This window comes from Astyanax mexicanus, chromosome 19 (genome assembly GCF_023375975.1).
Source record: "Astyanax mexicanus isolate ESR-SI-001 chromosome 19, AstMex3_surface, whole genome shotgun sequence".
NCBI classification, from domain to species: domain Eukaryota; kingdom Metazoa; phylum Chordata; class Actinopteri; order Characiformes; family Acestrorhamphidae; genus Astyanax; species Astyanax mexicanus.
Window position 1 is genome coordinate 32,921,178 of NC_064426.1, and position 21,787 is coordinate 32,942,964.

Below are 21,787 nucleotides of genomic sequence, written 5' to 3' on the forward strand. Positions count from 1 at the left end.
TTTCATCTAAAACCATGTCTTTTTCAGTAGTGGCTAGGGGTGTCAAACCTGTCCAAGTTAGGTTGGTGTGGCTGATTCCACATGTTTAATAAACATTAGGGGTCGGAGATAATGGGGGGACATTTGTTCTGACCAGGCTTTCCACTACCCTGCTGCCTGTTGTCATGCTTTTCTGCTCTGGATCCTTGCATCAGCGGCTTAACCAGCATGGACTTTCACAATTATACTGAGCATGTTGCATTCTCATAGTTCATGGCATAGGCGTAGGAACCGGGGGGGATGGGTGGGACATTAGAAACAGGTGGATTTGTCCCCCCAAAAAATGATATCAGTTCGCTCAGGTCAGCTGTACTATTAATGAGGAGACAGACCGGACCAATCACGGAGCCGGTTCAGGTATTAAGTCACGCCTCTCAGTAGAAACAGCCAATCATCTTGCGCGCGGAGCAGAGGCAGTTTGCTGTTGGGGAAGCCCCGCCCCCTCGCTGTGAGATTTAGCAGCGGGATCAGGACGCAGCCGCTTCAGCTGATTTTAAAACAGATATGGATATACGGAGATTTTTCTAAAAGAAAGGTAATGATAGGCTAACCACTTCAACTGTGATGATATGTTTCTGATAGCTGGTTAAAAATACACGTCTCTGAATCAGCACACAGTTTAAACCCACTGTGATTAATAAACTGCAGCTGTGTTAGTGAGTTAGCTTATCTTTGGAATTAGCTAGATTGGGAGTCAGGGTTAAAGGAAAAAAATAAAATATATATGTAATGTTTCCCTGTATACCTGATCAGCTAATCACTTTAATTTTCAAACTGTTTATTCATTTAGGATTACATGACTTACTGTGAGCTATAATGAACGAAAATTGATTTAACTAACTAGTTATCTAGAAGCTGGATGTAGATGATCGCCAGAATTTCGTACAGTACTTTAAGTTGGTAGTTTAAAGCAGTTACTTAACCCCGATCACTGCCCTAAACTAGTGTTTTCCACCTGATCAGCTAATAAACAGTCATTTACTGAGTTTACCTGTTAAAATCCTTTAGTCCCCTATGGAGCCTAAATTAATCATGTATATCCACCAGAGGAAGCTCTAGAATATGCAGAACAGTTTTAATATGCAGTAGAATATATAAGAACTGGGTTGAGAAACACTGCTGTAACGTGACTTCTGTTCATTTGTAGTTCACAGTAAGACCACATAGCCTGACGTTTATAAAAGTCTCTATGAAACGTAAAGTTACATTCTTTTACATAAAAGGACACCATCTTAAGAAGAGCTCTCAGTAGAAAAAAATAAAAGTGCAGGAGAAAATGTAAATATACAACAGAATTGACATGCCGATACATAATAATAATAATAATAATAATAATAATAATAATAATAATAATAATAATAAGAACAATAATAATCTGTTATATTATTTTAAATATTAGGTGATAACTCAGACATTGCTTGCATAATTTTTCTAACAACAGTAGCTGTAATGTGGAGTAACATGTTTAGGTTGTAAAATCACCTTATAATAATAATTTACTTTTAATTAAAAGTAATTTCCACAAATGTTGTTCTAGGAAACTATTGGGTGGGCTTGGGTTCATATTGGCAAATGTGTCCCCCCCCCCCATATCAAGCCCGCTCCTACGCCCTTGGTTCATGGCTTTCTGTCACATCTTCTGACTAAAAACAGAAAAGTTGTCACAGCTTTGTATGCTTTCTAACAACTTTGCTTGAACATTGCCAAAAGAGCAACATTGAAACAAACACATTAGGTAACATTTAGGTAACCTCATGCCAATAAGACCTTAAAAGAGATTTCTATCATGTTCTATTATCCATTTTCTCCCAACAGAAAACGTTTTTTTATTTTAGAACATTGTGACAACAGTGTGGGCAAAACAATATGTCCACAATTGGCAATAGGCAGTACTGCATTCCTCGTCCAGTGGTTGTGGAAACAGTGCCACCTACAGGTTTTAAATGAGAATCAAGGGATTCATGTGAAAGGATAGATACATCTGAGAACCTTAGGCAGGGTTAAATAAGGAGACCAACAAGTATGTGTGTGTTTAATAAAAAAAACCTGTGCCAAAGGGTTTTTGGTTGGGGCTTTAAGCATAAATAGATTCATGACTTTAATTGCACTTTTCTTTTAGGACCGTGTAAGGGGGCCCAGCACAACATAATCAACTGACGTTTCAATCAGTCTATGTATATGTGTCATGGTCTCCATTTAGAAAATTATAATTAGTGTTAATTCTATATATCAAACCTTCTTAGACTTCAGGTTAACTGTTATATTGCAGGCAAATATCGCCATCTAGTGGTTAAGAGTCATGCAATTATGTCCAAGTACAACAGGGCAGTTTCCCCAAACAGGGGTGAAGCCTACTCTTGGATTACACAGAATTTTGAATGGATCTCTCATTGAAAAACATTTGGCTGGAGACTGTCGGATCAGACCAGTTCCATCAGAGAGCTCCATTGATAAACCTTAAACCAATTGATTCCTGTAACGTAAAATTGCATCTTTCAGATTTACCATATTACTTTCAATTACCAGATTGGAGAGAATAAGATTTTTCCTCAAGTATAAACCTTAGGGGAAGATTTTTTTATTACCTAATGGAATAATTTGTGTTGCATAAAAACACTCAGATGATTCAACTTAACCAAGGGGGTAAATTAATTAACCTGCAATAAAAGGCCACAGCAACCAATGTAATGACCCAACAAAAATAACCATTCACTGAACACAGCTGTTAGAGAGCCAGAGTTTCAAAATTATTTAGCAAACCAGACATACTTGTAACGCTCTGGCTTGATTAATACTTTAGGCTATACAGTGCATTCATCTAAATAAAAAGGTGAGGTATTGGATCCCTTAAAAAATTCTAAAAAGAATAGTGTTAAGGGTTTATTGCGCAACTTTTTTTTTTTTTAAACTTTGTCCGTTTTTATATTATTGCTCATCTTTTTATAAAAGTGTGTTTTTTTTATTCCTGCCTTTTTTTTGTTTGTGCGCTTCTTTTTATTTTTAATCGCTCCTTTTATTAAGTGCATCTCTTTATTTTCTTGCCATTTTATGCCGTGTTTATGATTTACCTTGGTATGGAAAACTTATCTTTAAGGGGCTGTTAACGGCAAAAGTACAAAAAAAATTAAAATTAAAATTAAAAATTAAAAAAATTTAAAGGGCTGGTAATCAGGTCTTAAATACTACTTCAGATTGATTTAAACTCTCATTAAGGAGCTGGATTGCTAGAAACCCAAATTATTTAACTACTGTTACAACCCCACCTTTTGTTTAAGGATTGTTGGACCACACATGGCGTTTAAATCATGTAAAAATGAAATCAGGTAAATCACACAAGGAAATATAAAAACTTTATTTAACTCTGAGTCATTAAAAGTACACAAACGTGAAAACTGCTGTGTTTTTGTACCACAATGGGAGAGTCAAACTGGACAGCACCAATGAAGATTAGTAAAAAATAGTCTCACTTCTCTACATAATACAGCAAGCTTCAAAATAAACAAGCCGAATTGCTCTATTTATCCCTGGCCAATAATAAAAAAAATACATCCAAATACCTAGAGAAACTAAACAGTTCTAGAGCAGAGTTCTACACGATGCAGTACATAAAGGTGCACTGTTCTTACCTGTTTGAAACGCCAGATGGCACAAACTAATTACAATACCCAAAACAAAGCACATAACTATCACAGAGAGTAAAACAGCATTAAAACAATAATACCCAGCCAAAGTTGTACTAACATAAGAGCAAAACCACCACAGTACATTGTTTAACAGCAACCCTCTTGCTCACTGGCAGCTATCGCTATCACCTCTGCGACCAGTGTTTTGTGGTTTAGAGTTCTGCATCTGTAGTCCTGTATCGTCAGATAATAAAGCTCTGGTTCTGTTCTCCCTCCTGTTATCTCTATATGCGTGTAGGGAAGTGTTGTACAGCTGAGAGGATTCACTTATCGTTAACATTAGTCGTTCGTCGTGTTTATTGTAGGTTGGACTACAGTTTTCCCTGGTCGCATGAGTGACATGTCACGCGTTTTATGCCGTAGCGCTTGACGCGAGGTCAAAGTTTAACCCTGTGAAAACCCAAAAATCAGTCTCTTGGAAAATTTGGATATTACCAGTTGGTATTTTTGACAGTGTGTCAAGTCCTGCTGGAAAATGAAATCTGCATCTCCATAAAAGTTGTCAGCAGAGGGAAGCATGAAGTGCTGTAAGATTTTCTGGGAAAACACTGCACTGACTTTGGACTTGATAGAACACAGTGGATCAACACCAGCAGATGACATGTCTCTCCAAACCATCACTGATTGTTGAAACTTTACACTAGACCTCAAGCAGCTTGAACTGTGTTTCTCTCCACTCTTCCTCCAGACTCTGGTCCTTTGATTTTTTCTAAATGAAATAAAAAAATCCCTGTTTGTCAGTGATGGTTTGGATCCAGTTTGGATCTAGCCTCAACGTTACCTAGATATTACAGATATCATTTTATTTACAGCACAAGTGTTTACACCTGTGAACTCTTATGAAACTTGTCTTTAAAACACACAGGCTTTTTTCTATTTCAACTGAAGAACCAGTCCGACGAATGCCCTAACAGTAAAGGTAAGCTGCGGAAACAATGAAACTTGTGTTTAGCACTGCATACTTTACTTTTATTTGTTTTTACGGACGGGCCTGAACCAATACCTTGTCTTTTGGAACTATTGCTTGTTCTCGAAGCTCTGCAGGTATTTGTCCACTATTTTATTTTTTTATCTATTATTTTAAAAGCAGGTTTCAGACCTGGTGTAATAACTCTAGCTATATGAGGGAGTTTTTAGAGGTTCAGATGGCTAGACAATTTTACTTAGAACAGCAGGTGTCTGAGCACTAGGCTGGCTGCTCCAAAACATTGCATAAATGTAACATTAGTGTTAGCATTAGCTACCAGGAGAAGACGAATATCTAATCCCATTTCCCACACCTTAAATGGTGCAACAAATAGCAAGAGACTGCAGTATTTAAGGGAGAACCAGGAAAATAAAACAAAATAAAAGCTAATTTCAGCTTCTCATCACAGAGTCAAATAATGATTTATTGCTGCACCACCTGCCCCCTTTTTGGAGACATACAAATACATACAAAGTTAACTAGTGAACCAGCAGCTAATTGTAACTCTGTTCAAAGCGAAAGGGTTACGCTCGAAAACAAGAAGTGGGTACAAAAGAGAAATGGGATTGGGCCAAAAATCTGCCCTAATTAGTGCACCATTTTGAGAAATGCGAACAAAAATAAGGTAAATTAATGCTAAGTGCAGAACAGCCTGAAACACAGTATACCTTCAGTATGCCGATAAACACAAATAGAACCTCACTAAACAGCTGATCTGCTGCTAATTAAATAATAGTAATTAAACTATTTGCCTGGGATATTCCTTTAAGTAAAATAAAAAATCCCTTTATTTGTTAAAAAAGGCAAAACAACTATATCTGTGTATCTCCATTTTTTTGTATGATAAACATGTTTTAGGCAGTAAAGAAGCTAGCTTTAATGCTACTATAAACTGACTGATTGGTGAGCTAATATTGGTTTTACACGTAAAGCATGATTTAAAGGTAAATAACTGGAGATCTTATGCTTTGCTATTGTTCTGAGGAAATGGGTACAAATTTTAGTATAAAAATTACCCCAGATTTTTTAAACTCTTGTTTAATTGCTCCATACAAACCCATTCATTTTGGGGATCACTTAGGAGCGCTCTTTTGTGTCTGGCAAACCCAGAACTCATTCTTATTCCTACAGATTCTCTGGTCTTAAATTGTAAGAGCAAATTTCTGAGGTGGATTTGAAGGCAGCAGGTATAACTGTTGAGAGAGAGCCAGAACAAGAGAGACAAACACACAATAGAAGCACAATGCTTGCATATAACATTATGGAAAAATGAATAGAACTGAATATAAAGAGCTTTAACATTGTTTGGTCACACTTTTTACCAATTATGCAGCGAAAACTTTAGTATAGGTTTCTGTTATGGCAGCAGGTCTGAAGTGAACCTGTGTATCAGTGCAGGTCATCACATATAGGAACAGCAGATGCAGAGAATCTGGGTCATCATGGCGGCAGTGTTGCCATGACAACTCTGCATCTGTGCAGGAGGATCATGCAGTGCTCAGCTGTTTGTGCATCTCAGAGGAAGCAAGCAGCCACCTGCCTCTATGTACACCTTCCAGGAATATACAGCCATTGCAACATTTACCGCTGTTCAGCTTTTAAACATAAGTTCATCTTTAGATTATGCATTAATATCAGTTTGACCTCTCACAATAATTAACACTTTCTTTATTGTACAGTGTAGGCTATGGAAATGCCCTTAATCATTTTTGCTGACCTCGCCATTGCCTATTATTAAAGTCTATCGATCTAAACAAGCTTAAAAATGTCAATGTATATTAAACTAGTCGTAATAATTAAACGTACATTCTCTTCAAAAAGGAAAAATGACATAATTTTATCATATCAGTGGAACGAAAAAGGGTCAATCAGTTTTTGGACTATATATATCATCAAAATAAGAATAGTTATCATAAACAGGCCTAATATCAGTGATTGTCTTTGAAATATTGTAGGAAAATGCCCTATTGTTCTACCCAAGAACAATCGACAAAATGTGCATGTCAGATTTTTGATGTGGTTATGAATTATCCACAGCTCTGTTCTCAAAAAGATGGACCCTATTGATCTTTTTAATTGAAAATAAGAAAACATTGGTGAATGTCACAATCTTTAAAAAAGTGTGTAAATATGTTTTAAGCAAATAATTTTCATTTCTTCTTAAAGAAATATTGGTAGATATGGTTTGCAAAGACATTTCTATGACTTTTCCATGTCCTGTGAATGCTAAATAATGGTACACTGAGCTGCAGGATATGTGTGTGGGGAGTCTCTGGCATATTCCTGTTAACAAGTAACACAGTGTATCTGTAGTAATGCTGCTTAACCAGTTATTAAAAAACAAATCTTGCAGATTTTAAGTGCTCTTTAATGCAATTCACTCCCATCTCCAATGCAACCACTAGGCTGCAGCTTCAGCTTTTTGTTATTGGCTGAAAGAATTAGAACACAACATTGTCTAGGATCATGCCTTTTAGTAGTTGTTGGATTTTGGTCTCCATACCTCATACCTACAAATTATATTTATTTATTTATTTATTTGATATTTGGAAGATGTTGGATTTCTTCACTTAATATCACAATTTGCAACCATCTAAATGTTAACACCATTATTAGACATTCTCCTGACATAGAATTTTGGTGACAACCAACAAGCAACTACAAAACAGTGTAACATTTCTGTTGACCTACATGCAAACAAATACATTGCGTTGGTGAATAACTAATTCTTATGTAATTTAATGCTTCAATATTCAGTGCTTTATGCTTTAAAATATGATATTTTACTTATAAATTAACGCAGGATCACCACAGGATTCACTCAGTAATTTTTATGTCTGTGATGTAGAACATTAAAAATCCCCTTAACCTCTTATAATTCTTCTGAGGCAGCATAACCAACTGGAATAAAATGAGTTGAAAAAGCTGCCGTAGTCCAGCAGCAGATAAAGCCTAAAGTGGTCAGGGTTGATTTCACCATGAAAGAAAATGAAAGGCTGTGAACAATCTCCTCCCAGGGGTCCAGCCCTGTAGTGCTGAATGACCCTGCAGGCCTTCTCCTACAGGGGGCTGCAGTTCCACTGATCCGCCGCTGGGTACCGCCAGATTCACATTTCACTCAGCGGAGCAGCTGCAGAGCTCAGCAAAATGGGTCAGTGTGCCTCAGTACGGTCGCATTGTTCCCGGCGATCTAAGGGCTTAATACGTTCAGTTTATTAATCCCATTGTCGCCTGAATGTCATATTAAGCTTAAAAAAAAATCTACATCAATGATTGTGTTGTAGATTTAAAAGGAATTCAGTCCTGCAAGGAAGATACTATGGGGTCTGCTGCCAAAATAAACATTGTTGTCCCAAGTCAAATGAAGAAAGAAAGAGTATATAAGTTTCCTACCTATTAAGAATAATGTGCATTTAAAATTAAATAATTAATTTGCAGTTTAATTCGAACCGAGTCATCACTCTTTGGGATGTGTGTACTATAGTTTCTCCGTGGCCTTTAATTCTGTGGCCTACATAATGATCTAACCCTGTGCTTATCTGAGTTATTTTTAAGGCATACAGTGTACTAAATAAATCCAGTAGAGTAGATTCCTGCAGCTGAGTGTGTGTGAGTGTCTGTAGGCCCAGTCTCGACTCCAGCTGTTTCTAGGAGTTTTTGGAAAACGAGGCTACAGAGAACACATTCAGGTTAACTGTGAGTCTTTAGTCTACCACATGGGGGCGCTCAAACACTCAAAGTGAGCTGATCTATCTATCTATCTATCTATCTATCTATCTATCTATCTATCTATCTATCTATCTATCTATCTATCTATCTATCTATCTATCCACCTGTCTGTTACATGTCTAAAATATTTATTTATTTTATGTCTGTCTGCCTGCCTGTTTGTCTATTTGAGTCCCTATTTACCTGCCTGTCTTTTTATCTATCTGTCTGTCTAATAAACTACCTATTCAGGTGCCTATCTATCTATCTATCTATCTATCTATCTATCTATCTATCTATCTGTCTGTCTGTCTGTCTGTCTGTCTGTCTGTCTGTCTGTCTGTCTATTTAAGTACCTGTGTCTTTTTATATACTTCTTTCTATCTGTCTGTCAACTACCTATCTATCTATCTATCTATCTATCTATCTATCTATCTATCTATCTATCTGTCTGTCTGTCTGTCTGTCTGTCTGTCTGTCTGTCTGTCTGTCTATTTGAGTCCCTATTTACCTGCCTGCCTGTCTGTCTTTTTATCTATCTGTCTGTCTATTTAACTACCTATTTAAGTGCCTATCTATCTATCTATCTATCTATCTATCTATCTATCTATCTATCTATCTATCTATCTATCTATCTATCTATCTATCTATCTATCTATCTATCTATCTATCTATCTATCTTTAACTACCTATTTAAGTACCTGTGTGTCTTTTTATTTACTTCTTTCTATCTATCTGTCTGTCAACTACCTATTTACGTATCTATCTATCTATCTATCTCTGTCTGATTACATGTCTAATATATATTTTTTTTTCTCGACGCTGTTATATGAATGGTGTGTGTGTGTGTGTGTGAGCGTGTGCGCGTGCGGCTGTGTTGTAGAGAGGCAGGGCAGTGCTGGTCGCAGTGCTGAGCGCGAGCCTGTAGCGGGGCGGGCGCGTCACTCCTGCGCGCTCGTGCTGAAAAAAAGAGAAGTGGCTCGTGGACACAATGGGCTCTCCAGCGGACGGAGCGAGCTGCGATTAACGGCCGCAGCTTTCGATGAGCACAGGAGCCGAGGTAACTCCCCGCCGCCGCCGCCGCCGCCGCGAGGCTCGGGCAGGCCGCGTGTGTGAGAGCTGAGAGAGCGCGTGTTGTGTTATTGTGTGTGTTTGTGTTTTAAACGGAGAGAGAGAGAGCGGATAGCGGGAGAGGATGAGATGCAGGAAGCGGCGCGGGTTAGCCGAGCAGCAGAGCAGCAGCGGCCAGCAGGGCCTCGCTCTTCCGCAGGGTCCTACTGTCGAGCCGACAGCCCGCTATACCGACCCGCAGACCCCGCGCGGACTTGAGCGGGTCCGGGGGGTTTAGATAAAGCTGTAGCCGGTTCTGTTCTCCAGCTCACTGCTTTTGGACACAAAAGAAGAATAACGGAGCGGCAGCAGAGCTGTTTCTCAGCAGCAGGCTAAAGCTTAGCCTCCCTACACAAATACAGCGGCATCAGTCGCAGCCTTCCTCCATAACAAAGCCCAGCACAGCGTGCAGCCTGCAGAGAGAGAGCGCAGGATTTAATGTGTTTATTACACAGTGTTTATATATGTAATTCTATATATATTCATGCCGAAGCTGCCATTTTTTGGTACATGAAGTGCTGTAGCTAGAAGAGTCTGCACCTTTTAGTGGAGATGCTGATGTGATGGGCAAACAGCTTGGGATTTTATTTTTTTTATCATTATTAAGAGATGTTTAAATCAAACAGAAGTGTGGCAAACACGTCTACTAAAATAAACAACCTCACAACATACGTATTAAAAAATATAAATCACATTGTAAAGGACTGTTGATCTTAAATAGAAATGTAGAAAATTAAAGAAAAAAAGATAACAAATATTTATATATAACTGTGTTATTATAAGTAGTATTATTTTTTTTATCTTGTATTCTATAGTTTTTAACTGACATAAAAATAAAAAGAAATCTAATTATTCGTAATAGGGCTGGGCAATATGACAAAATACACTATGATAAAAATCTTAAAAAGAATGTAATTTTAAGTGTGTCATACCTCTAAAAACCAAACCATTTTCACACGAACACATACTTGTTCTTTTTTGGAATTAACTCGCACACAGATTATGTATTGGAATATGACATCACAATGTTACATACTTGGAGTGCAGCCCCCAAGTACATAAAGCATAGGCCTGTATATCAGGCAGGCCTGTATGGTATATCAGGGCTATAAATAAACAATGCTGTTTTTAAAGGCACATCAAAAACCTGTGCTTTTGTTAAAGGTGTGGATAGCTATCTTATTAATATTTCATTCAACAGTCACTTGGCCTCACTTCACCTGCCAGCCATTATATAAAGGAATCGTGTGTTTATTGTACTTGTTTGTGAAAGATGTCTCTGTACTAACGTGATGCTTTCGCTCTTGTTTCATGATGCTGTGGTTTATGGTGGCCTCTGGTTACCTTGGGCTTCCTGTTTGCTGTTTCTACCACTGACGCAGAAGGAGAGGCAGGGGGCTATGTCGTTTCAGCTCCTCTTCACCACCGTTTGATCAATCATGATGAAGACTGAACCCCCGTCTGCGGCCAGCGGCAGCACCAGTGGCAACCCACTCGGAGCGCGGAGCGCCTCCCCGCACAGGAATGCCTATGAGGCTGGAATTCAGGCCCTTAAACCAGTCAAAGACCCTGCCGCTGCCAATGGGGATGAAAAGGAAGGGAAGGTGCGGGCCACTGGCCGGGGCCGCAGGTACGGCACCAACGTCCATCGCATCAAGAACATGTTCATGCAGATGGGCTCCCCTGGGGATGAAGAGGACCCATCGAAGATGAAAGACCAGGCCGTGCGGCTGTCCTTGCCCAGAGCCAGCAGCCTGAATGAGAATGTGGACCACAGTGCCCTGCTCAAGCTCGGTGGCACCGTCTCCGAGCGGGTCAGTCGGTTTGACAGTAAGGGTGATGGAAGCGGCAGCCGTGGATCTTCCGCAGGCTCCTCCAAGCTGCAAGAGACGCGAAAGATCTTTGAACAGCGCCACTTACAAGAGAAACAGGCTGCCACCAATCGAATTCTGCTGAAAAAAGAGCGTGCGTCAGGCTTCCAGGACAGCAGACTGGATGTAGTTGTGCGGTTCAACGGCAGCACAGAGGCCCTAGACAGAATAGACGGGGACCCTGGCCCTGCTGATGCAGTGTCACCCACTGTCAGCCAGCTGAGTGCCGTGTTTGAGAAAGCTGAGTTGCGCAACAACCTCCATCGGCCGTCCTCGACCTCCCCGCTGCCTTCTCGTGGCGTCAGCCCCACTCCAGTGAAAGCAGCGGGTGTCAACTCCAAGATCATTGCCAAAAAGGTGCGAACGCTTCCTCAAACAGAAGAAGGTCAAGAGAAAGGAATTCTGTCTAAAGAACAGGAGGGTGTCCCTGAAAGCCCCAGGAGGACCAGCTCCCAAAGAGACACGTCAAGCAGCAACAAATCTTTGGTAGCTGGATCAGCAGAGTCTGAGAATGTCCAGTCAGGTGAAATCCAGGACTCTGCAGACGCCAGTGCAGTGAAAGAATCTAATGATGGTGGCAGTACTGGCATGCAGGATGCTGGCAGTAGACTAATTCAAGCAGAAGTCCATGTCCACACTTCCCTGGAGAACGGAGAGGCTGATGGCGGCCACACAGAAGACAAGCTAGATGAGGACAGACCGGATTCGGGAGATTCTCACCTTCGAGAAGATGAGGCGGCCGAAGAAGAGTGTCATAGGGAGGATTACTCCGAAGCAGACATGGTGGACATCAGTGCTTACAGTGGCATAGGTGAAGACTCTGGTGGGAGTCAGCTGGATGAGGACGAGGAGGCTGACGACGATGAAGCTTACGAACCTGAATCCAGCTGCACAGAAATTTCAGGCCTGCCGGTCGAGGATGAACCTCCAGCTAGCCGGAAGATCTGCTTCAGCACCGGGCCCATAAAGGTGAGTGCTTGAAATCGACACACACAGCTGAGACAGGAACAAGCAGTACGAGTTAACCAAGCATCATTTAATGAAGCGCTTTGTTTGATAGTGCACAGCAGTAATTGTATAATAATTGAATTGTGTAATAATGTAATTGTGGCTTCTGGAATTTTGCTCATCATGATGAAAGCTAATTAACACAGTCCACTCAACAAATGCCTGTGTGTGCTACATCACAGTCATGGCTTACTAGTTAGCTCTACATAGTGCTGGACAATAATTTAATATCATGATAACATATATATATATATCAGTGTGTCTCAGAACCTGCCTGAGGCCTGCGCTGTGCTGGCAGATGCATACTGCTCTTTTGAGCTTCTTAACTTAGGGCTAGAATAACATGTAGACAATACACACATTGAACTATCATCAACTACCAGCGAGTAATCCAGCTCTGAAAAAAAAAAAAACAATTAACATAGTGGCTAACACGCTTGCCGAGACTGGCTGGTTAGGATGACTAACCTGCAATTCTAGCTTTATAACTGAGGACCAGAGTAAGGTGCAGACATACTACACATTCCCTAACAAATAGCAAGACTTACCTTATCCAACCACTGCAGTCCCATTGACCTGTCATCAACTAAGAGTGAGTAATCCAGCTCAGAAACATTGATAAATTTTGCAGACAACACGCTCCAGCTTTGCCTGTCTGCTGTCTGCTGTATCTGTGTCTAGCTATATTAAACAAAGGTTCATATTTCAAGATAAAAGTAATCAGACCAAGTACTAGTATGAATAGACAAATAGGGCATTACCATCAGTTTTACTGCAGTCAAGCCAAACAGAAATTAAGAACTTTTGTGAATATATCATGATATAAATCAGTGGTATATAATATTATGCTTGTATTTTAATGGTATGTCTCTCTTGTTATGAATACTATGGTGCCATTTAGTGCTGACAGTTTTGGACTGGACATGGATTGTTCATGGAAAAGTGCCCGTGACTGTAATGCATACTAGACTTAATTAGTATCTTAATCTGTATATAGAGGACCAGCCGTATGTCACAAGTAGGGAACAGCTCCAGCCACAGATTCACTATGGCAGCCAGGCTGACAGCATGCACGGCCTCCTCCCGGCATGCTGAGACCTTTATGCGTGTTATACAGCTCAGTTCTACAGGTCTCAGTGTGTCTTTTCTGAAGCTTGGAGTCTCTTCCTGTTAGCATGCTGCAGATGATCAGATGTTTGCCAGGCTACTTTGTATGAGAGTCACATGGTCGCACCCTGTGCCTTTTGCAATGACTGTCACGTTAGCATTCGTACCCCTAAGAAAGCTCTTGTGACACCGCTGTTTTCTGTACCAGTCTATTGCCACAGATTCAGCAAGACAGGATGTGAAAGCAACGAACCCTGCTGTACCTCAGTCATATCTGTCTATCTTAATCATATCTATATCTCTAAAAAAAGTAAAGAGTAAAGATTTAGAGCTAAACCATCACATTCTCAGCAAAAAAATGTTTATGTAGATGTATAGGTGTATAAATGTGAAGCCCAGTGGGTAAAATTGTATTTTATGAATGAGATATTCAGCGACAAGCCTGCAGTAGTTTCATACCGTCATGCCACGAGTTATAGCCACTGCCATAACTGTTAGGATTTGAATTATGCAACATGAGCAGAAAACTACAGGTCTGGAAAAAAAAAGAGACCACCCAAATTATGATTTTTTTTTTGGTTTTACCAAATTGAAACCTCTGCAATAAAATCAAGAGAAAGATGGATGCTCACAAACAATCAAACCATGCTGAACTGCTTGAATGTTTGCACCAGGAGTGGCATTAAGTTATCCAAAAGCAGTGTGTAAGACTGGTGGAGGAGAACATGCCAAGATCCAAGAAAACTGTGATTAAAACCAGGGTTATTCCACCAAATACTGATTTCTGAACTTGTTTTATTTGCATTATTTGAGGTTTGAACGCCATGCATCTTTTTTTTTATTTCAGCCTTACTTTATAGAATAAAACAACAGTGTTCATTTTATTCAAACATGCCTATAAATAGCACATGTGTGTGTTTTTACAATGTTATATCATATTACAATGTAATATTATTACATTATTATATATAAGACTGTTTTATATATATTTATAGTAAATAAAAGTATTTATTCTATTTTTGTTGCAGTAGTATATTAATTAATAAATGGAAATTAATAAACGTAAATGTAATGTTTGATTCAATTTGATTAGTATTGCCAGGAAAGTTGTTATTGCAAAAATACCCTGAAATGTTGTGATATAATTTTAGGGTCAATTCTGAATTTTGTGATTTACACACTAAAACTTTCATATCAGGCCCAGCCTAATGTTGATGATAAGTGATCATATTTTTGTTACTTCTGTGTCTATTAAGTGTCTATACCTTGTGCATCAGAGCTTTCTCCGGCCAAAGATTCCTTCGAGTAGCTTAGTGGTTTTTGGCATTGGCGAACTCATGATGCAGGAAACACTTGTGGTCCACTGTGGCAGAAACTTGAAAGCTCTACCAGGGCAGGGTTCACCATTAGCAGGTCATTGGCAAAGCTAGTCACCACTTTCACAGCTAAAGGAAAAAAATAGCCAGTGCTGCTTGGAAAGAGCTCATGTGGAAGGAGAACGAGAAGTATTGTTTTGTATGTAACACACATGTTACGAAATATGAATTCTGAAAAATATGGTGTAGTTATTACACAGTAATTCAGTAGAGTCCAAGTGTCCTAATCATGTCCTAATGACTTTCTAGGTAGAGTGCATTGTTAAAAGGATTTTTTGTTGCATTTAGTAAAGTCTGATTTTGCTTCTTGGATTTGGTGTTTTTTTATAGAGAGCATTGACAATAAATCAGAGCTCAGAGTGTTTTTAGCAGTTTGATTTAGTGGAATACTAGGTCTGTAGGGGTATCCAGTTAGTGATATTAAAGGCCTTACTCTGCTTTCCCATGAGGCATGTTAGATTCTGCTCAATTTTGAGTGTAAACCAGACACTAAAAATACAGATGCTGGCATTAATGGGGATCTAAATTCTTTATATCCATCTAGCAGTTGAACGAAGAACTGCAGCAGTTTGTGACCTCAGTATTCGTGAGGTGGATATGATATGAATCAAATGTTCTCAGTAGATCTCTCTTTTTATAGTAGGGCTGCCCAATATGGGCATTAAAGTATAGACGTTACGTGTATGACACTCTGGCTGATGCTCTTATCCAGAGTCATTTACATTTGTATCATATTTCACAGGTAAAAGAGCATTCTGTAACATTAAGAGTCTCTCCCAAGGACACTTATTGGTATAGCATAGTGTGTACCCAAAGACAGAATTGAACCCCAGTCTTCCAGGGAGTAGATGGTGTTGCAACCTAGTACGTCACACAAATTGCAGTATGGCTGCAATATAGAGGTTGTATTGCTCCGTGTAGTGGATAATGATGCACCATTATTATTGTAGGCAGCACAGCTTAAGCCTGTGCCACTTGATGGACGAAATTATTTATGTTGAATGACGTTAATGCCTTGATTCATCCCAACACCCACCAGAAGCTCTTCTTGGACGGGTGCGAAATTAGCCAAGAGCGAGATGTGTCAGAATGGAAATGAGTGTGAGATGCCTCAGCATGCAATAAATCATTTCATCTTCTGTTTGAAGGCTCTTGCTTAGATTGTGGGCTTGTAGCGATAATTTTGTTATTGACTTATCATGCAGTTTATGGACTGCAATCATTTTTGCTCACCCTGATATTGGCATAGTGGCATAAAATAGAATACAATAATAATAAAATACAATAATATTGTTTATTGCAATAATTCTGGACAGAATGCACATCTGTTTATCCTTAACCTGCAAACAGAAACCTAGCCTTGGCTGCACAAGCTGCACGAGCATCTTCCTCCGCAGCTCCGCAGTTTTACGCCAGCTAGCTAATGTACTCTCTATCCCTTGCCTCAGCTTCTGCTTCCTCCACTAAAAGCTAGAGTGGCTGCTGCAGTTCACAGAGCAATTACACAAGGCTGTTTGGCTGCATTTCAAAACATGATATTACAGCATGCAGATGCTGTGTGTTGTGCCTAAGTCTGTAAGTAAACTTCATCCAGTTTCAAGGTACATTTAATCCCCTAAAACTGTACAACTGTAGGCCTAAAGCCAGTTTATGCTTTTTTATGCTTCTTTATAGAAACAGAACTGTGTAGACTGCAGTGATTGTGATTGGTCTGTTCAGTATTGTGTTTCTACCACTGCAGTTGTGCCTTCACACAGCACTCAGCAGTGCTGCTGGTGTTTTTAATCACTGCTTTTAAAACTACAAAGCAGTTCTCTATACTCAGTTAAGATGAAAAAATGGATAATGGATGTAGGAACAAGGAGGTGGTCATGATGCTATGGTTAATCAGTTTATATGGTACTCTCATTGCAGGAACTTTGAAATATGTTTTTTTTGTTTGTTCTTGACTATCTTTAAAATTGGCTCCATTATAATGGTCAATATTAATGGTCGACTGACCAAGTTGGGCATAATTCACACTATTTGGCAACTTTTTTTATTCTGTTTAGTAATAATGATTTCATGGATTCTCTCTAAAGGAAATTATTTCATACAGTCTGTAAGTAATGCATTTGTTTTAATATCACAATCTTTCCACTTTAAAACACAGTTTGTTCAGTTTGTGTTTGGCTCACATCCCCATGGAGTCTCTGATCACACGGATGCTAATGCTGTGGTTTTGTCCATTCATGCACTGTTAGACACTAGGCTATTTCCATGGATACTTTAGGGCTGCCATTCCGACGCTGAATTGAATGCAGCTGGGTCTTGTGCCTGGTGCTGTGCTATGCCAGTTTCCCAGTATGGTGGCGGCCAGTTCCCTGTGGAGGCAGAAAGTAGGCATGCTCGGTCCTGACGCACATAGTGTAATCTAACTGACGCAGGGAGCATCATGCAAGGCAAGCAGTACTTATATGTGTATATATATGCCTAGACGATGGATTATCTAAAGATATATCATGAATCCTGTTGCAGTGACTCTGCATGGGGCTGCATGCAGAGACTGATGATTATTTAGCAGTCACGATATGTTGCAGTTGCGATGTTACTTGCAAAGTATTAAGACACATGAGCAAAACCTTTTTACAGAGTTACAATAGTCACAAAATCCTGGTGCGTATTTACATACATGCCTATATATTAATATTGCAATATATCATATCGTAGGGGTGTCCAAACTACGGCCCACGGGCCATTTGCGGCCCGTGAGGTATTTTAGTAATAGAATGAAAGTTGGCCCCCTGTTAAGCAGGTTTTTATAATGTGAGATTCAAGGTTTTAACACTAGGTGTCAGAAACGGGCCAAAGAGTCTAAAAGCGGCGAGAGTGAAGTTGAGGCGCAGACAAACGGGCAAACAAGTCTAAAAGCGGAGTGGGTGCGCAGTTTTAGCGCAGAAAAAACGGGCCAAAGAGTCTAAAAGCGGAGAGGGCGCGCAGTTTTAGCGCAGAAAAAACGGGCCAAAGAGTCTAAAAGCGGCGAGAGTGAAGTTAAAGCCGAGAAATACGGGCCAAAGAGTCTAAAAGCGGAGAGGGTGAAGTTGTAGCGCAGAAAAACAGGCCAAAGAGTCTAAAGTTGCCGTAATTAAGGAGTTTAATATTAAGAGACATCATGAAATGAAACATCAATTTGAAAAATCTTAGTTTACACAACACTGTCAAACATAGAAAAAGATAGTAAGTCAAGTAAAATCTAATAAACCTGAAGTAAAACCTTTGCATATTTATCAGTATTTTATCCTCTTCAGTAACACAGATGGACTATGAAGTATGGTAGAGTGTCACGGAATCACAGTATAGTAGAAACGTTCTGATGTTTAGTGAGAACATATGTAATCTGTTGTGTCTGTCACTCTTGATAACCAAGTTAAGGGAGAACTGAGTGAGCACTCCTTAATCCTCTTCCACTGTGTTTTTGTCCCCAGCACTTTGTGTAGTTCGATGCAGTTCCAAATGAACGATTAATCAACACTGAAATTTGCAGTCAGCAGTTTTTTTTATGATTAACATTGACGATTATGTCGACTAATTGTTGCAACCCTTGTAGTATGTAATCGGGCCGCATCCAAGCTTCAATATTGTCCTGATTAATTCAAACCAAAAATGTAGAGACTAAACAGCAGCGAAAGGCTGCTTCAACCAACTTCAGCCATCCATTCGTTCTCTCTTTCATTTTGCCCTCAGTCATTCATTTAATTCCCTGTTTGTTTCTCCTCCCTCCCCAACCCCCGCCTGTTCATTTCAGTCTCAGGCTCATCTGACCAGCCTGCTCTTATCTGCCATCTGTAAACTACCAGCAATAGCAGCAGCAGCAGCAGCAGTAGAGTCCCAGCCTTGCAGATAACACTGCTGTAGCCTCTACTGTACCGCTGGAGGCAATTTGTGTCTGAGACTGAGCCAGGGACGTAGGAAAAAAGACAATATGTCTTTGTCGATCCTGCTTGCGGTATACCTGTTTACGTGGTGTTTACGGGTTGTGTTATTCTCTTGTCGTACATCCTTGTGGGGTTTACATGCGTGTGCATGCCCAGCTTTGTGGCTGACCTTGTTATTAAGTGCTTCCTGATTTCAGACAGCCTTGGGCGGCCCCTCTTATCCTCTCAAACACAGGAAGAGCTCCAGCAGTCGCAGGGAAGGAGGTGGACCGGCTTAGCCCAGTTGGCAGAACTTGTCCTTTTGTGGGAGTCACTGACCAGTATGGCATTTTTTTCTGACCAGTGTTTTAGGCTCAAGGCTTGGGAAATGGGGACTGCTACTGGATGAGTACAGGAACAGCATTTAAAGCTACTTTTGGCTGGACAGAACGGTGGGATTAATCATTAGAGGAATGTGATTTCAGTCTTTCAGTCTTTAACTGTGGTTTGTACATAATGCGCACTACTTTAGTGGCCTAGAACATATGTACAGATTAAGCCCAAATTGTGGTGCACAAAATTACAATAAAAAAAACTGATGCCCATCCAAGTATTTCTCTGTTTGTGGAAAAAAGGAAGACAGGCAGTGGAGAGAAGTGAGATAGGTAAACTAGCTAATGTTAAGTCACAGTGACTTAAAATTTACATTCTTTAGGTAAACAAACAAACACTAAGGCTAAATTATTGCAGCTAACATTACTATCCTAGTCCTGTACAACTCATAGAAATCAGTTAAAAGATGTACTAAACTGATATCAAGCACTATAAGCGATGCTAAACCTGCCTAATTAAAAATAACGTAACAAAATAAAAAAAAAAATGATATCATATCATCAAATAGATGTATACATTTCTACTGTAAAGGAGCTATTACAACGTTGGTCCTCAGACAGCGCCCTCAAATCAGAAAAAAATGCTGCTTTGTTTCTTGGTGTTTTGTGCGGGTGGGTTTACATTTCTTAAAAGCTGCTTAAGGCTGTACATCGACCTGTTCTTACAACAGTACCATCGTAATTGTCAATGAAAAGCACTAGCAAGATATCATATCAGTATTAACAGGCAGGGAGGCCATATACTGCTGTTGAGCGTCAAACCTGGAGCCGCTGGGATAAACAGGCTCAAATAAAACAGAAACTGCTTTCATATCATTAATTTGATCTGTGAAAGACTACAACCACCATTTCCTTCATCATTACAGCTGGCAATAGCCTTGTTTCCATCCAAATGTTTCGCAGAAAAAAAAAGTTTCCAAACATGCAGTTAGATGACGTTGGCTATGGTGATTAGGAGTGGCATCAAAATAAGCAGAATTATGAGATTAAACTTGGTCTTTGATTTGAGCAGAATCACTTTTACAGCCATTTACAATCATTTTATTTCTGTCAACCGACAAGACAAGCAGTGGCCCACCTATGTGTTGAAATATCCATGCCACCCTATATTGGGAGTGCAACTGCTCTAGACAGTTTTGGGAAAGCAGTGCAGAGCCATTTTTTAGACAATTAAATGTAATAATCTATATCATGGATGGGCCCTAGAGATGTCAAACATAAGTCTAGAATGTTCAAATGTTCCTGAAATGACCTGAATCAGGTGGGTAAACTCTGCCGGGTGGTAGATCTTAAGGACAATCTTTAAAAAACTGTATGCCATGCTCAGACCATTAGTAAAGCCAGTATTTTGCAGTTACTGGCCACTCGTGCCAATTGGTCAGATAATTGGCATTACTTTACACAAGCTGGACACTTCTATAGAGTATATATAGGGTATAGTAAGATTAGGGCTAGTGGGATTCACTAATGCTTAGTGCATCATAAAAAAAACAACAACTTTTCAATCACTCATTTTTTTACAATTTGGAATGCACTAAATCGCTGTCACAGTTTCACAGGTTTATGTTTGTAGAAAATAAGGGTTGCTTAAACATCCACTAGAAGGGAGATGTCAACTACTGTATTTTTTACGCTATAAGATACACTTAATTTACTTAAATTTTCCCCAAAAATCGTCAGTGTGCCTTATAATCCAATGCACCTGGCTGGAGTTATATTAGCATTAGCCGCTAAGCGTTATTTCCCCGTTAAGTGGTGAGTATTATCAGCCTATAGTCTGCTGCTAACCCAGGCTAGCACTGCTGGAATAGCATTAGCATTACCCGCAAACCATGCTAGCTCTTTGTCATTCAGAGAGGAGTATATCGCACTGTAGTCTGCGCGTGTTAAAACAAGCTACTTAAGAGGAACCGCTAGCTAATATCGCACTGGCTTAACAGAACACAGCAGGGTTCTTCAGTGTAGCCCTGTCGGGCAGCATTAGCCGCTAACCGCTAGATTGGTATATAAACAGAAGGCCAGTACATAACAACAAAGTGCTCTTTGCAGACTACACCCTACTCTTACTCCTGCATTCCCAGATAGTATCAGTCTGTTTTTGCACTCTATTACCTAAACAGATTAAGTGCATACCTCCAGTTAAAAATAGTGCCTTTCCTTAATCCAGAGAGAAAGGCTTGGTGTGTGGAACACAGGTAGTGTCGGAGGTGTCTGAGGGATCAGGACAGCCCTGATTAACTCCAGCAGCACTGTGATTGGGAGTGGTTATGAATGCATTTGTGGATGACTGCTGATTTCAGATGATCATCAGTAATTTAATTATCGTTTAGGTGTCCTGCTCAGGACAGATGAGGTGAAAAAAAAGTCATTTCTGATTGTAGTTTTGGTGTTCAATCAGTTGAATGCAGGATGTTTACTTGTTGTTGTAAGAGCTGTACCACAGTCTTCCTGGATCAAAAGGCTAGCAGCTCTCTTAGCATGGAATGAACTAGTGGAGCTTCTTGCATTCTGAGTATCTTTTAATGATTAGAGTATATATTTATTTAGATAAGCATAAATGAGACAATTGTACACCTTAATACAGTGTGGAAAGTAAAGTATTGACTGTGTGTCCATCTATCTGTGTTATATTA

General features: G+C 39.7%; 1 protein-coding gene across 1 annotated transcript in view; it reads left to right on the plus strand.

Moving 5' to 3' along the window:
- The first annotated feature begins 9,297 nt into the window (after positions 1–9,297).
- The window catches only part of ppp1r9ba (protein phosphatase 1, regulatory subunit 9Ba), an 81,315-nt gene continuing 68,825 nt past the window's right edge, over positions 9,298–21,787 (plus strand). Inside the window, exons 1-2 of the mRNA XM_022668479.2 lie at positions 9,298–9,457; positions 10,890–12,347. Of these exons, the coding sequence (XP_022524200.2) occupies positions 10,947–12,347 (1,401 nt within the window). The 5' untranslated portion in view covers positions 9,298–9,457; positions 10,890–10,946. The remainder of the gene's footprint in view (positions 9,458–10,889; positions 12,348–21,787) is intronic.